The following is a 16,672-nucleotide window of genomic DNA, read 5'->3' as shown; positions in this document are numbered from 1 at the left end:
CACCTCCTCCCTTCCACCACCCCCCACCCCATCTGGTCTGCTTCTCCCCGCCCTCTTCCCCCCACCCCCAGTTGTTGTCGAAGTCTGGGGGTTGGGGCAGGACCCCCTGGTCGCGTAAGAGCTAAGGGCGAGCACCATCTGAAGGTTGGGAGATCGGAGGAAACTTTTATTTTGAAGAAGCCAAGGGGTGGGGGGTGGGGCTTCATTTCCTGACAGCTATTTACTTAGAGCAAATGATTAGTTTTAGAAGGATGGACTATAACATTGAATCAATTACAAAACGCGGTTTCTGAGCCCATTACAGTCGGAGCGAGAGGGAGAGAAACAGAGGAGGGGACTTGCGACGGAGGCCTGGAGGCCGCGGACACACTCTTTGCTGCAGATGTAGGATGTTCATTGCGAATTGACATAAGAGGAGAAGGTAAGGGAGAAGGAAAAAAGAAATGATTTTTTTGTTTGTTTGTTTCTACAAGAAAGTCCCTGTCAGGCCTTCTGGGCTAGAAGTGAAGTAATTTCACTCAAGCTTTGGGCAATGAGGAAAAAAACAAACCCAAAACACCCCAAAAACAAAATTGGAGTGGAATTCCAGTGGAGTGTCCAGACAGCAATTTATTTTGAATAAACTGCACTTGGAGGGAAGATAACCATAGAGTTAGAAAGTCTAAGGGATTAAAAAAAAACACACACATTTTCCAGACCTATTTTTAAAAGCAGTGTTTTTTCTAACAACTCTATGGCCTCCCCAAGAAATTGTTTAGGCTTGCATTTTTGAGGTTTCTTTTGGGGTTGGGGTGGAATGAGTGTATGCTTGGGACGAGCACCAAGTTTAATGCTGGGAGTGGGGGCAGAGGTGTTGTTTGCCCTCTTTTTTGGCAGTGGGTTCTGGAAGGCGACAGGTTTTTAATGAGTATTTTCATTCTTCGCTCGCGGTTTGGCGGGACAGCAGCGTTGCAGCCGGTGGCACAGAGCTCGGCTGGGACACCGGGGGAAGGCGGGGAAGAGTGTCCAGGGAGGTGCGGGGAGGACAGGAGTGCAGGGCTCGGATGGAGGAGGCTGGACCTGGAGTGCCCGCCTGGTGCCACCGGGGCGCCTTCCCAGGGCGCATCATGACTGGACGGTGGTGCCGCGCGGGCCGCGAGCTGGGGCCAGACTTTTAGCACAACCGTGGCGGCTGCAAGACCAGCTAGAGGGGGCGCGGACTTGGGCACCTGAGCGAGGTGTGTGGGACCCGCGAGGCGCGAGGAGAGCGGGCGCCGGCCCCGCGGTTGCGCTGGCGTTGGAGCGCCTTCCCGCGGGGGCGGCGGCGGCGCGGGCGGGAGGTCTGGAGTAATGACAAACACATTTGGCCCGGAGTGAAGAAGCCGTCGCCTGGCATTCCAGCAGCTGGGATGTGAGGAATTTTGACTGCGCTCCGAGGCACCCCCCCCCCCCCCCCGTTTGCGCCGTGCTCCCCGCCGCTGTCGGCCTCTGCACGCCGCCCCCTCCCCCTCGGTGGACCCGCTTCTGCAAAGCTCCGAGCCCCGCTGCTCGGCCAGTCCCGGCCGCAGGAAGGAAAGAAATCGGGCTCCGGAAAAGCGTCCGACTTTTTGTAGGGAAGTTAGGGATGACTCGGAATGGAGAAGCTTGGCTCCAGGTAAGACAGACGGAGTGGGGGGCAAGCCGTCTTCGCCCCCCGCCTCTGGGCACCGATGCCCTGCACCTCCCTCGCCTGCCCCCGTTCCCGCGCGGGGATGCGTGTCCCGTCTGCATTGCGCTCTCTTTCTTGCGCAGGCCTGCCTCCTCCTCGTCTGCGGAGCGGTCTCCTTGCTCCCCTTCTTCCTCTGCTTCCTAGCCCCGCGGAAATCGGCTTTTACACGATAGATTAAGTGCCCCCCCCCCCCCCGCAGCGCAAGGGGAGAGCGGGTGAAGTCCATCTGGCTCGCGGTTCCGTTAGAAAAGGGTGGCCGCGGCCAGCTCAGAGCGAGAGGGAGAGTGGCCCGACTCGCGTTTGACTGCTCTAGGGGCCCGGGGGGGACCCCGGCTGCCTGGTCAGGTAGGTGTGCAGGAGCTGCCAGCCGCCCAGCCAAACGTCCCGGCCGGGAGGGAGGTCCTGGGCTGTCTGTCTGTCTGTCGCCTGTCCGTCCTCCCGCCGCAGCCAGAGCGCCCGTCGAGCGCTCTGCTTCCCCCAGCCCCACCAGGAGGACATGGGGCTGCACATAAAAAAGGGTGTCTGGGAGGACTTGCCGCTCTCCTCCGAGGGGGAGAGGCAAGCCCGGCTGGAGAGGGAGCATGAATGGCCCTTATCAGGTTCGGGCTGCCTGGAAAAGCTTGGGCTGGGCGGTATGGGAAATGGTTTTTTTTGGCTCCACAGCCTAATTGCTCAACGCTTTGGACCGCCTCAGCCTCGCCTCGCCGCGCCGCGGTCGCTCCCGACCAGAAAGAACTACTAGGCAGCTTTTTAGAACAGGAAGAGGCAGACAAGCAAGGCAAATGGGCGCGACGAGGAGCCGCACAGCTCCTGGGACTCACACCCTCCAGCCCAGCGAGCCCACGGGGAGGGGGTTGGCGCCCCAGGCGCGCGCAGCCGTCTGCTGCCTCCCAGGCTCTGGTTTTTACACGCCTCCCCCCCCCCCCCCCCCAATCTGACCCCTTCGGTCTGTGCTGCTGCTGCTTTGCATCTATCTCTCCCCTCTCCTCCCTCCCCTGTTCTGCTGCCTCTTTTTTTCCACCATCCTCACGATAAAGTGGGCCCCTTCCAACGCTCCCCTCCAGGCCAGGGCCCGGCCAGCCTCTCCTGGACGCCCTGGTCACAGTCCCTGCTTTGGGCTCTTGCTGTCTTGCTTTTGGTTTGTTGACCCAAGTGTAGGATCCGGGAGTCCTGAGATCGAGGAGGAGGGAAGCAGAAGGAGGAGGTGGAGTGGGGGCAGGAGACACCAGGAAGGAGCCCGTAGCTGACCCTCTGCTCTCGCTCCAGCCTTCTCCTCCGGGCCGAGAGAGACCCCCAAGCAGAGCCCCAGCTCCCGGAGGCTCCCGGCCCAGGTCCTCCGTCCTCCCAGGGCGCGGACTCGGGAAGGGTGGAAGGGGAGGGGCTTCGGGCTGGGCTTTTCCAGCTGCAAACGCGTCTGGCGCCGAGGCGGGCGGGTTGGGTGCCTCCTGGGGACCGGCCGTGGGCGGCGCGCGGCGCTGGGACGCGTCCTGGGGACCCGGCGGTGGCCTGCGCCTCCCCGCAGACTCCCGCGGTGGTGGTGGTGGGGGACCTTCGTGGACCTGCGAGGCGGTTACACATGTTGCCGATGGGAAAAGTAGCAGTTCTGAAGAGTTAAAAGCCGCCTGCTCGGGGATCGAAAAAGGTGCGGATCTCAGCGTCTCTCGGGTCCGGTTTCGCGGGGTCCGCGGCAGCAGCAGCTGTCGGGGGTGACGCTGAGCGGTCCTGCGGGCTCCGGCCCCGCGCGGGGCGCAGGGGACGAAGGGGACGGACTGCTCCGGGCTCAGCCAGAGCGAGTCTTTTTTGCTGATTTGCTCGGCGGCATTTCCTTTTGTTTAAAACGGAGCGGTGAGCCAGGGGTCGGTTCGAAGTAGAATGGAGGGGATAAAAAAGACCTCCTCCGCCTTGAGGGAGCTTCCTTCTCTTCTCAATGCCCTCTCCCTTCCCCTCGAAGGCGTAGCGAGGGGCTCGGGAGGCGTGCGGCCGGCCGGACGGCCGCGTCGGGCGAGGAGGTGACCAGGGAAGGTTCAGTTCCTAAAAGCCGTGGGGGGCGCAGTGTAGACCGATCGCCCGGGCCTTCTCGGCGAGCGGCAGTGTCGCTTTCGGGCCCATAGGAGGCGCTGGCGCGCGACTGTAACCCTAAACCCCTCCGCTCCCACCCCTCCCGGCCCCACTCCCTCCACCCAGCCCGGCCCCCTTCTCAGGTCTCCGGCGAAAACAATGCAAACGCCCAGCAGCATCTCGCCTGGAGCCCAGAGGCTGCAGCCGCTCTGAGGGCTGGGGGCGCGGTGGGCCGGAGCGCAGGACCCCCGGGCTGGCGGTCGTGGACACCATCCATCTCCCCCCCCCCCCCCCCCCAGGTGACCGAGCCGCGGAGGGCGTGGAGGCGGCGGGAGGGGAGCGGCCCGCTCCCTGTGCTTGTCCCTGTTCTCGTGGATGTGGCGGGGTGCAGGGGCCGGACGGTGTGATTGAGACGGAATTTCCCGGGCGAAGGTGAGGGAGCCGCGGTCGGTCGGGGCCGCGCTGTCGAGCCCTGCAGCAGCCTGAGCAGCAGACGGGGAACGGGCACGGCCGGCCGGAGGGTAAGATTTGCGGGGCCGCTGCGCCCCCTAGCGGTCCCTTCGGAGGTCTGTCCTGCTTTCCGCCCGCCGCAGGCGCTGCCTTCGCAGCTGCGTCCCAACGCCCCGCTGAGACCAAGAGGGCCCCTCAAAAAACAATACGGGTCACCTTCCCTCCTTCTGGCGGTGGGGAGAGGAGGTCCTCGAGTTCGGGGACCAGAATGGGGCGCCATAAGAATTAAATGCGAGAGAAGCGGAGGACCGCGAAGGTTGGAGGGTCCCGTGCCCTCTTGGAGAGGGGGGTGGGGTGGGGTGGGGGAAGCGGGGAGGGAGGAAGGGGAGCTAGTCTCCGACTTTAGCCCCTCGCAAGTTCCCCAGCCAAGCAGGCGGCCTATTGCTGTTTGTTTTTACGACCCCGTGTTGTTGTGTAACGGGACAGTCGTGTCCAATCAGCCAGCGATCCCTGCCTGAGCCGCGGCGGCCCCCCGACAGCAGGGTTTACGGGGGTGACGCTGGCCTGGGAACAGATGGGGCAGCTCAGGGCCGGCCCAGGCGTCGCCGCCCCCACCCGGCGCGACCCAGGTGTTCTCCTCCCTCCTCGAGGTGGCGAGAACACTGGCTCAACAAAATCCCGTCCCACTCAGCCTTCTCTCTCGAGTGGCTTTTCCTGTTGAACTTGTGAGGCCCGGGATAACGGTGTCGTTTCCTGGGTCCCGGGGCCCTGGCTGCACCCCCTCCTTCCCTGATGAGGATGGTGCCAGTCCTCTGATGGGGTTGGTTCCAGTCCTCTGAATTCTCCCAGGCCCCCCGCGGAGAGTTTCAGAAGCAGTTTTCCCCATTCCTGCTTCCATGCTGCGGGCTTTGAGCTACCGTCACTACGAAAGCTGAAAGTACAATTTTTGAAAGGAAAAGACTGGAAATGAAGATGTGGGACATTTTAGCAGAATTTGCAGAGGCGCGTCTGCTTCGCCAGCGAACTCCTGGACGCACGTCCTTGGACCAACACTGCCACCTGCTGCCACACTAGGGAACTGCAGGGACCCTCCGCAGGCATGGGCTTTGCCGAGATTTTAAGCAAATCCTGGCATCAGGAAGATGCACAGATATTTTTTTTTCTTGGTGGGACCAAGTGAAAGATGACAGGTGATCTTTTCCTATAAAGCTTCCAGAATCAATGGGCGGTCAGGATTTACTTTGGAGATCTTTGTAATGTTATTTTGCATAAGTTGTTATTTCTTGGCATATCAGAGCAGAATTTGCATTTCCCTTTGTGAGTGAAGCCCTAGTGTTTTAGGCTTGGTAATCTCCAGCTCAAGGGTCATCCCATTCGGAGGCACACCCATTTGGTGAAATCGAAAGGAGGTATCATGTTAGTTTCCATGGTTAAATATCTGGTGCAGGGAGAGCAGAGAGATTTATGAACTCAGATTGTCCCATAAAATTCTTCCATGCAAAAACACTCCGGCTTCCACCCATCCCTGGAATGTCTACTGGAGCATAGGGAGATCAAAACAACAAAACACACGCTCTCTGGGTACAGATCCTGGTCAACACACCCTCCCTGAAGTTACCACCAATGGAGACAGGCACTCGGATTGCCTGGGCTGAAGTTAGGAGACTGAGTAGAACATTTGTCACAGTGAAAAAAACAACAGGATATACAATTTTCACAGTTAGAATTAACTTAGGAGAGCTGACATTAACCAAACCTCGAAAATCTGAGCCTTGAAGTCATCGGTGGCTTTTGGGACTGTGAGAGCGCCTCCCGTGGTCTTTAATCATGCCAGGGTGGGGTGACATTCAATACTCATGGGCTCGGCAGCGGGTGCCCGGTGCAGCCGGTGACCGGGAAGCCAGCTCTGTGGCTTCATGGGAATGACAGTGCACTCTCACTTCTGGAAATAGGGTCCGTGCGTGGCTTGCTCTGTGTATTCTGGAGTTTAGCATGTTGCCTTCGGTTATGGAGTCGCACTCAATGGCTCTGCACTGCTGTTGGTGGGATGAGAGGCCAACCTGTTAGAGAGAAAGACTCAGGACTGCAAACAGATCTGTCTCTCTGCTTATGTGGCCGTGTATTGGCTCGAATTAAATTAGTCGGGAGGGAGGGCCGCACCAGGCCTGGGCAGAGTCTGAGTTCAGATCAGCTCCCTCCACTCGGCAGTGATGCAGGGCAAGTGACTTAGCCTCTGGGGACTGACTTTCTCAGGAAGGAGACGTTGAAGTACCCACTTTAAAAAAAATTATTTCTTTATTGATTTTAGAGAGGAAGAAAGAGATAGGGACATCGATGATGGAAGAGAATCATTGATAGGCTGCCTCCTGCACATCCCCCCCCCCCCCCCAATGGGGATCGAGCCCGCAACCCAGGCATGTGCCCTTGGCCAGAATCGAACCTGGGACCCTTCAGTCCACAGAGTGACGCTCTATCCATTGAGCCAAGCCGACTAGGGCAGAAGTGCCCACTCTTGACATTCCTCTCATCTAAAACATCCAAGAGCACTGCAGAAAAGAGAGTCCATATGAAAACCAATCACAGTAGTTCCCAAAGCAACTAAACGACGCAATTTAATCTTTACAATCAGGTAGTAAGGCCAGCTAGCAAGTCAGATGAGACCGATTATCTCTGGGTTTACAGAAGAGGAGACTCAGAGATGAACTAAGTGTAAGATACGGGATCAGAGCCTAGTCCAGTGTGATTTCTATCATATCTTCTGAGAGAAGGAATGCGAAAGACAAGAAAATGGTGTGTGTGTGGGGGAGGGTTGGGGGTGGGGACCATTGTGGGAGGACCCCAAATCCTTGCTTGAAATTGAATGCGGCAGGATCTCTTTTTATCAGTGTTTTTGAGTTGTGATTCTAGAGGTTTGAGATCAAGGTCCAACATATAGCTGGCATGAGAGACATTATTATGATTTTTTTTTAAAAAGCTTTGGGCGAAATGTTATTTTATTTTTTAAATACATTTTTATTGACTTCAGAGGAGAGGGAGAGAGAGATGGAAACATCAACCATAAGGGAGAATCACTTGATCAGCTGTCTCCTGCACGCCCCCTACTGGGCACTGAGCCTGCAATCCAGGCATGTGCCTTGACCAGGAACCGAACTGCCTGGTTCATAGGTCGACACTCAACCACTGAGCCACACCGGCTGGGCTGGGTGAAATTTATCGTTCCTCCTCGCAGAGTGATTATTTGTTCTTGCTGACTCATAACGTGCCCTGTTTCTCTGAATCTGTAATGTCAGTTACGTACATTTGCACAACTGGCCTTTGGATGAGTTTCAGGAGAGGGGTTACTGATTAAGGATGAACTTCTACTCCCTGAGCAGAAAAGACTCCTAGAGATTGTCCCTACAGGGCCACCAGGCCCTTCCGTCCTCTCTGGTTGTGTTCCATTACCTCCCGGGAGGGCAAAACACTGCTATTTCCACCAGCAAATTGACGAGCAATGACAAGAAACTTCACAAATCCGCTTTGATTTCCAGCCAGGCAGCCACGCTTATCGGAGAAGGGAGTTTGCAATCTTGAGCAAACACATGTTGACTTTCAGAATTGGCGTCATTATCGCTCGCCCCCAGGCCTTGTTTTCACTGCCCACTTTGTAAGTCAGTACGCATCCCACCTGGCAGAGGGTCCGCTGTATCTGGATGCACAGAAGGAAATCTGGTGGGACCTGGCCGGGGCAGAACGGTGCTCGGAGCCTGCCCTGCAACAGCGGCGAACCCCTCTCGTAAGCCGGGGAATGCTTTAAAGATGCGTTGTTGGCAGGCCCTGCTAAAGAAATACAGGATATAAACGCGATAAAACCCAAGACAGCAAACTGGCTCTGGAGAGCTCCTTTGAAGTTGGCTAAGTGGATTATCAGTGGGAGGCTGATATATATATATGAACAAACACACAAGCCCTTACTGCTAATTGGAGGTAAATCAGGCTGGCCGTCCTGGCGCTGGGGCCCGCTGTGCCCATCACGTGTGGAAAACCTGTACCCGGGCACATGCCAGCATCCTCGGATGGATGCCCTCAGCCAGCTGGCGTTGTGCAAATTGCATCAGGGTTCACAGCACTGCTTCTCTCACCGGGGTGAGCAGAGAGGAAAAGCAGGGCCCTACTCTGCCTTAGGAAGTACTTGGGAGCCAGGGAGGGGACCCCACTGGCCGAGACACTGACCTTCCCCTGAGGGAGACCATCTGGTGGATCAGGGAGAGCGTGGCTTTTGCCCTCATGCAGACTTTGTGTTAGAAAACCTGGCTTTCTCGCCAGCTAGCTGTGTGACTTCTGGTCATTTGCTAACCCTCTCTGAGCCTCAACTGCCACTCCTTAAAATCAAATAGGTCCCAGGGCTATTCTTAACAAACACAGCATACCCACGGAAGCTGTGGCTTAGCGAATATTGGTTTCTCATTCCTGCCTTGGGGAAAAGACAGTGATCATTTTTCCAGTCCAACCCGTCCCCTTCCCTGTTACCAACATTTCCTCTTTCTTCCTCCTTCCTTCACTTTCTTGGTAGAATTCAATGAAGCAGAAATCTGATTTCTTGCCACTTTAAACCAAGCCCATGTAGAGTTTCTTTTTATTGCCTTCCGTAAGGCCCCTTTATCATGTGGGAAGTGCAGGGGGAGATAAAGCAGAGTGGGAGTATGCATGAGAAGACCAAGATCAAGGAAAGGGGCCTTTTCAGAGAGTTGACCAGATCAACTCTCTTTTTTCTTCTTTTTTTTTTCAAATATATTTTATTGATTTTTCACAGAGAGTAGGAGAGAATGATAGAGAGCCAGAAACATCGATGAGAGAGAAACATCGACCAGCTGCCTCTTGCACACCCCCCTCCAGGGATGTGCCCGCAACCAAGGTACATGCCCCTGACCGGAATCGAACCTGGGACCCTTCAGTCCGCAGACCGACGCTCTACCATCGAGCCAAACCGCTTTGGCTCAACTCTCTTTTTATGAAAAGGCAATATGGGCCTCTCTTTAATTTTTCTGTCCCTTAATTTTATTTACTTATGCTTTCCTTCCTTCTTGCCCAATGCTTTCCCTGTTTGTATTTTGTGGATGTTTAATTTCTTTTTTCTTTTTAAAATATATTTTATTGATTTTTTACAGAGAGGTAGGGAGAGGGATAGAGTGTTAGAAACATTGAACAACTGCCTCCTGCACACCCCCTACTGAGGATGTGCCTGCAACCAAGGTACATGCCCTTGACCGGAATCAAACCTGGGACCCTTCAGTCCACAGGCCGTCGCTATAACCACTGGGCCAAACCGGTTAGGGCTGGACGTTTAATTTCAATATCTTTCTTCATTTCTCTTCCATTCCCCAGATTTTGTTGCAAGCATCAGAGTCCAGAATTTGGTTTCTGTAGCTACTGTTAGAACCTTCACATGGAAATGAATCACCAGTCTCCATCACATTTTATCCTGTGCTCTACTGCATCCCCAGAGGCACAGGGATTTAGTCACTCTCTCCTCTCCCATTCCCTCTCCCTTCTTCACTTCCATTACTATCTCTCCTTCCATGCCTGTGCCCTGGGCTGCTGCCCTCTGTTTAGCTGTGCAGCAGGTCCTAGGAGAACTTGGGCTGGTAATCCTGGTCTGAGCCTGGTACTGGCCTCTGCATTACAAAGTGACATCGTCCTGTAAGTGACATTGATTAGTGGGACTTTTGAAACCGCTAGATCTGAATGGCTCTTAGAGAATGAGTTATTTTTCTAGCCAAGCATTTTTTTTTTCCAAGTGGTAGAGGACATGACAACCTTTATGTACTTTCTGTAGTGAAAGAGCAACTCACAATCCATCTTGAGTGAAAACGGCTCAAGTTTGGAAAGTTGAGTAAATACTGGTAGGGTCACCGAAGGAGGAACACACGAGGCCAAAAGTGGTAGGGATCATAAATTTATTAGGTCATCTGAGTACCAGATGGGCTGAGCCCCAGAATGGTGCCAGCACCCAAAGACAGGGAGTCAGAGGTTTTTAAAGGACTCTAGTCGGGTTTATTCTGGGCAGAGAATTCTCTGTGCAGGTCGGATCCTGGGAAGGTCTGGAGGGGAAGGATAATGGTCTTAGCAAGTGGAATGGGGTCTTAGCAAGTGGAATGGGGACTAAATGAAAGAGAATGTCCATTGTGAAGTGGCCAAGAGAGGGGTAATCAATTCAACTATTTGATCAGATCTGACAAATACGTGTTTACATTTTTTTCATGTTCTTAATTGAAATGGCATAAAAGGAACTGTTCTCCTGTATTCTTGGTTGGACGCATTCCAAGACCATAAAATGTGACATTTCCGAAATTTGAAAACTGCATGTAGTCAAAAAGGGTTCTAGTGTCAGACAGCTCCTGTCATGATCCGGGGTCCCCACCAGGCTATTTGAGTCTTTCTGCTTAGGCATCTTATTATTTTAACCATGAATCTTACTCTGTTTTTTTTTTTTTTTTTTTTTTTTTTTTTTTTTTTTTTTTTTTTTTTTACTAAAATGATGCTGTTGAGATTTTCTGTAGCTTAGAGCACAAAGAGGACGGGGTCCCCAGGTTGTTTCTATTGGCTAACACTGTTTCTGTTTGCCTCTGCACTCTTTCAGTTTTCCGGAGCTATGGGGACTTCCCACCTGCCACTCCTGGTCCTAGGCTGTGTCCTCGCAGGTATGGATCTTGGTCTTCTCCGTTTGTTACCGTGGGGGAAGCTTGCTTTCTCAGTTCTGTGCTCTGTACAGCCCAAAGGAATGAAGAGAAGTAGAAAATTATAAGACCACAAACCTTCAGTTCCCTATTTCAGGAAGAATGTTCTCCAGGGGCAGTTTTAGTATATGTCAAGCCTAGCATTGAAATATTGTTAGGAATAATCGTCTAAATTCACCCACTGGCCTCTTCCTTTTCCTGGGACATGGCTTTCCAGTCAAGGTGGGTCAGAGAAATTAAAAAAAAAATGTTTTTTAATAAAAGAAAAGTTCTTGTCCAAGAAATTACCTGTCTTAAGTCATACCTGTCTTAACCAGAAGAGGCTTAAATTGTTGGAAAGTCTTAAAACCACCTTTTCCAGCCATTTCTTTCTAAAGAATCTAATAGGATATTTGACTCTTGGGGTTCTTACCAACTCTTTTTCAAGGGAAGATGCCACTGGAGCCATTTGTTGAAATATTTATTGGATGTTTATTTAGCTGTCATCTAGATATTTGTGCATTGCAGATGTTCACCATGAAACCAATGTTTTTTTTTCTAGGCTGAAGAGTTAGCGTAAACCTGTTAATGTCTTTAGATCTAATTATATGGATACAATAGAACTGAGCAAGATCAGTAACTTAGCTCTAAACTCCGCTAATTAAATGCCATCTACAGGGTCTTAGGTGACTCACATGTGCTTACAACTTCCATCTTAACCAGCTGCAGGAGTCATAGTGGGCACATATTAAAGGTGGGTGGGATTCCCCATATTGGGCTCTGAGGGAGATTAGAGGCCATTAATTAATAATAAATGTATAGGATCTCTTCTATCAGTTTTATGGAGAGGAGAGGCTAAACTGAAATTTCAGGTTCTCAGATAGACTTTTCACTCTTGGGCTTTACTTACTCTTATTTAAAAAAAATATATATTTGTATGGATTTCAGAGAGGCAGGGAGAGGGAGCCAGAGAGATAAAACATCAACGATGAGAGAGAATCGTTGATCAGCTGCTTCCTGCACACTCCACAATGGGGACTGAACCCATAACCCAGGCATATGCCCTGACCCGGAATCGAACCATGACCTCCTGGTTTATAGGTCGACACTCAGCCACTGAGCCACACTGGCCGGGCCTTACTCTTATTTTTGAATGAAAATTCACACGGTTCCGCTTTGGTTTCTGGAAGTCGTTAGAGTGAAGGCACGTCTGAGTGTTGTACAAAACAGAAAGATGTTAATTCTTCTGCACAAATCTGCTTTGTGCTTGGTGCAGTGCCCCCGCCCCTGTCCTCATCTCCTTGCTTACTCAGGGAAACCTCGGCAGAGAATGTGGGCGATAAAGAGCCATATGTGCTAGAGCCTATGCCATCTTGGGATATTTTATGGCCACACATAAGAGTCTGAAATATGGAATTGGACTCAGATGTCCTTTATCCATTGGAGTGTCTGCGGGGTGAGTCGGAGGGGCTTGGTGCAGCTATTGAGGCCTCTGGAGCGGTTGCTGCTCTCAGCAGATGCGGTGGCTGCTATAATGGGGACTTTTCATGGGCGTCCAGGCTGGCGGGTTTTCGTGTAGAAATGGTCATTGTTCATATAAGCAGCCACTGTTGCTTCTGGGTGCATCCCATTCAGAGCCTGCTTCCTCTTACAGGGCCGAGCCTAGTCCTCTGCCAGCTTTCATTGCCCTCCATCCTCCCTAACGAGAATGAGAAGGTTGTGCAGCTGAATTCGTCCTTTTCTCTGAGATGCTTTGGGGAGAGTGAAGTGACCTGGCAGTACCCCCTGGCGGACGAGGACCCCAATGTGAAAATCAGGAACGAGGAGAACAACAGCGGGCTCTTTGTGACGGTGCTGGAAGTGGCCAACGCCTCGGCCGCGCACACGGGACTGTACACTTGCTATTACAACCACACGCAGAGCGAGGAAAGCGAGATCGAAGGCAGTCACATTTACATCTACGTGCCAGGTGAGCCGGACGGGGTCCCCGGACCAGCCTTGTTGTCCTGTCTCTGCTCCGTTCTGTATAAGAGATTTTGTTTTGTTCCAACCGGAGGATATTTTTCCATTGGCTTTTAGAGAGAGTAGAAGGGAAGGGGAGGGACACAGAGAGAGAAACATCGATATGAGAGAGACACACCGATGGTTTGTCTCCTGCTCGCAACCTGACCAGGGCCAGGGATGGAGCTTGTAACCGAGGTATGTGCCCTTGACCAGAATCAAACCTGGGACCCTTCCGTTCACGGGCTGATGACCTAGCCACTGAGCTAAACAGGCTAGAGCTGTATATAAGATTTTTAAAATATGAAAGTAATAAATGTTTATTGGAGAAAATTAGGGAAAAAAATGGGAACACACAATATTAAGTTGATCATTATCATGTCATTATCAAGAAATGATTAATTGTTAACATTTCAAAACTGAAACTGTAGTAAGTTTAAAAAAAATCACTTTTCTTGTGGCATAACCTTTATTGGTCTTATACACAAGGAATCTGAAATGTGCTCATGCCTATTCAGTTCAATCAAGTCCCACAAATGCTTACTGTCTGTTTCCTGGGTGCCAGACATTATGCTACGTGCTGGGGACACCAATTAATTAGGCAGGCCCTATCTGGGAGTTGCTCATCGTTCATTATTATAGTTTACAAATAAACAAACCTTTTATCAAATCAAACAAACCTTTTATCAAATCCATTAAAGCGTGTATCTACTCTTGATGAATTTCAAGGGATATTTTTGTTGTTGTTTTTAATTAAAATTTAGGGGCAAGGCCTGGCCGGTGGGGCTCATTCCAATGCACCTGAGCCACATTCCAATGAACCTGAGAGGTCACCAGTTCAATTCTCGATCAAGGCACATGCGCAGGTTATAGGCTGATCACCAGTGGGGGACACGCAGGAGGCAGCTGATGGATGTTTCTGTCTCATGGATGTTTCTCTCTTTCCCTCGCCTCCCTTCCTCTCTCTAGAAGCAATAAAAACATCAAAAAAATAAAATAAAATACAATTTAGGGGCAAATCGCATAGTATGATCTTACCTCCTGTCCTCTGAGAAGCAGATGCTAAGGTAGGGGTAAGGTGGGATTAGCATGCCAGGGTTTTATCAGGGGAGAAGCTTATGTGAGAAAATGGGGTTGGGGAGGGGGATCCCACAGAAGCTGGGAGAGTTGTTTGACCCTGAGTGAAGGGAAGGTGGGGTGGATGAGTCCTAGACTTCTAAGAAAGGCCCTGGAGTCCTCCAGCCTGAGGAACCCCAGTTCCACGTGGTCATTGGCTGGAAGCAGCCCCAGAGGGCGTTGCCTTGGGCTGCAATGGATTTCAGACCTGGCTCCTTGGTTGGAGGAAGGTGTGTGGTGCTTTCTCACAGCACCACTCTGATTGGCTAGGCTTAGCCACGAGATTTAAAAGAAGCATTTCCTAATTTAACAATCATGATTGTTTTCTTTAGCTTTTCAAGAGAGTTAATTGTTTTATTGTCCTTTTTTTTTTTTTTTGGTAGTTTAAGGTTTTTTTTTAAAAAAATATATTTTATTGATTTTTTACAGAGAAGAAGAGAGAGGGATAGAGAGTTAGAAACATCGATGAGAGAGAATTATTGATCAGCTGCCTCTTGCACACCCCCTACTGGGGATGTGCCCGCAACCAAGGTACATGCCCCTGACCGGAATCGATCTCGGTACATTTCAGTCCGCAGGCCGACGCTCTATCCACTGGGCCAAACCAGTTTCGGCGGTAGTTTAAGTTTTAATTTCAATTTCTGGCTACTCTATTTGGCATTGTTCATACTTTAAAATCATCTTCTAGCTAGTATGATGACTAGTATTAGTGGAGTGACAGCTCCTGGACATATGTGTGAAGATACATGAATAAGATTACTGCCGGTGGGATCCATTTTTCTTGCAAATATATATATATATATATAAGGTGAATTTAATACCTAATGTGCTTTTCTCTCTCTCTTTTTTAACCATAGACCCAGATGTAGTCTTCGTACCTCTGGGAATGACAGACTATTTAGTGATTGTGGAGAACGACGATTTTGCCATCATACCGTGTCGCACGACTGATCCTCAGACTCCGGTGACCTTGCTCAGCAGCGACGGGGTGGTCCTCGCCGACTACGACAGCCGGCAGGGTTTCAACGGGACCTTCTCTGGGGGGCCCTACGTCTGCGAGGCCATCGTCAGGGGGAAGAAGTTCCACTCCATTCCATTTAACATTTATTCTGTCAAAGGTAACTGTGCTCTCTCCCTCCTTGAAACGAGAGCTACAGGCCTATGTTGTACACCTGAAACTAATATAATATTGTACATCAACTTTTAAATTAAAAAAAAAAAAGATTACAGGCAACATAATCGCATGCTTATAGTATTAAAAAAGTTTATAGTGCCTGGTGATGGAGATCCTGAATTCCGACTTAAGCATTTGGGACCTTACCTTTTTCATACAATGTTAGGCTGACCTCTGTGGCTATAGTCATACGAAGCTTAGCCTTCCTGAAGGTAAAAGCTTTCTTACCCCTGTAAGATTTCAGGTTTCATAAGATGACTTCAAAATACTATAAAGGAATCCGTTTGTTGTATAAGCCTCTTACTGTTTTATGCACATTCCTGGCTCCAGAGGCCCTAAACACAAACACACACACCGAGGGGCTCTGGGCACCTAGATTAACTTCAGTAACCAAAACAAAGAGATTTCGACTTTGAGGAAAGCTCGTAGTTGTTGATTTCGTCCCTTTGATGTGGGGTTTAATGAGAATGGGAAAGCGCAATGCATGTTCGTGTCAGCGATGGATTGAACTCTTCCATGTAGGTATGGCAGCAGCGAGAGGATGCCATTCAGCTCTTAGTACAGGCTTGTTTCATGCCAGGCACTGTGCCCGTCTCTGGAAAAGTGCTGGGAATAACTGGGAGAGAGGAGAAGAGAGGAGGAGAGTGGTTGTTGGGATAGGAGCTAAGTGCCTAGAGCAGTGCTTGTCAGTAAAGGCTGGTTGATTAAATGAATACATATGCCAGCAAACAAGGATGGCCACAGTTAACCGAAATGCTGGGGAATGTGATGTTCTGTTTAGTTGGAATTTATTTTTTACTGTTGTTATTATGTATGTGTGTGTGTGTTATTTTTTGAATTATAATTTCATGCCAAGTTATGTATGCCAACTCAAAATCAGGGCTTCTGAGATTTTTAACATTTTATCTAGAACAAACTGGTTTGCAAATTGTTTCTCATAGTTTCCTTAAAATAGAAAAAACGCCCCAAACCTAAGATCCTAACTATACTATGAATATTTAGGTCCTTTTTTTTTTTTTAATAGCCACATCGGAACTTGAACTAGAATTGGAAGCTCCGAAAACTGTCTACATGGCCGGGGAAACCATTGTGCTCACCTGCATCGTCCTAAACAACGAGGTGGTTGACTTTCAGTGGACTTACCCTGGAGAAGTGGTAGGTACCCCGAGGCTCCTGGTGACATGTCAAGGAGCAGGCCTCTCTGAACCCCAGCGGCCTGTCTCTGCAGTGGACACCTTTGGCTGGATGACTCTGTGGTGCTTTGAGCAGTGGGAGAGTTTGGAAGGACATTCAGTATGTATCCAGGTTGTACACCAAACCTTCTTGTTCTTGAGTCAGAAAGAAATAGGAAGGCTCAATATAGCAACCAAACATACTAGAAAAAGCAAAAAAAAAAAAAAAAAAAAAAAAAAAGGATGGACTTTAAAATTCGCTAACGGTTGAAACAGTCATTAGTTCTTTCTTTCTTGGCTCCAATGCCTTGGCGATTTA

General features: G+C 50.6%; 1 protein-coding gene across 5 annotated transcripts in view; it reads left to right on the top strand.

The window, feature by feature from the left end:
* The first annotated feature begins 238 nt into the window (after positions 1 to 238).
* PDGFRA (platelet derived growth factor receptor alpha) overlaps positions 239 to 16,672 on the top strand; it is a 44,376-nt gene continuing 27,942 nt past the window's right edge. The window contains exons 1-6 of one of the 5 annotated variants that reach the window (XM_084899786.1): positions 239 to 421; positions 4,045 to 4,266; positions 10,815 to 10,875; positions 12,545 to 12,859; positions 14,865 to 15,125; positions 16,206 to 16,336. In XM_084899786.1, the coding sequence (XP_084755912.1) occupies positions 10,827 to 10,875; positions 12,545 to 12,859; positions 14,865 to 15,125; positions 16,206 to 16,336 (756 nt within the window). In that variant the 5' untranslated portion in view covers positions 239 to 421; positions 4,045 to 4,266; positions 10,815 to 10,826. Of the gene's footprint in view, positions 422 to 1,498; positions 1,634 to 2,008; positions 2,033 to 3,198; positions 3,330 to 4,044; positions 4,267 to 10,814; positions 10,876 to 12,544; positions 12,860 to 14,864; positions 15,126 to 16,205; positions 16,337 to 16,672 lie in introns of those variants that run through there. The other 4 variants (XM_084899785.1, XM_084899784.1, XM_084899788.1 and 1 more) reach the window with 4 other exon arrangements.

Source organism: Pipistrellus hanaki (genome assembly GCF_964339955.1).
Source record: "Pipistrellus hanaki genome assembly, chromosome: 1".
Classification (NCBI taxonomy): domain Eukaryota; kingdom Metazoa; phylum Chordata; class Mammalia; order Chiroptera; family Vespertilionidae; genus Pipistrellus; species Pipistrellus hanaki.
The sequence above is the reverse complement of the archived record's forward strand: the minus strand, read 5'-3'. Positions and strand labels throughout refer to the sequence as shown.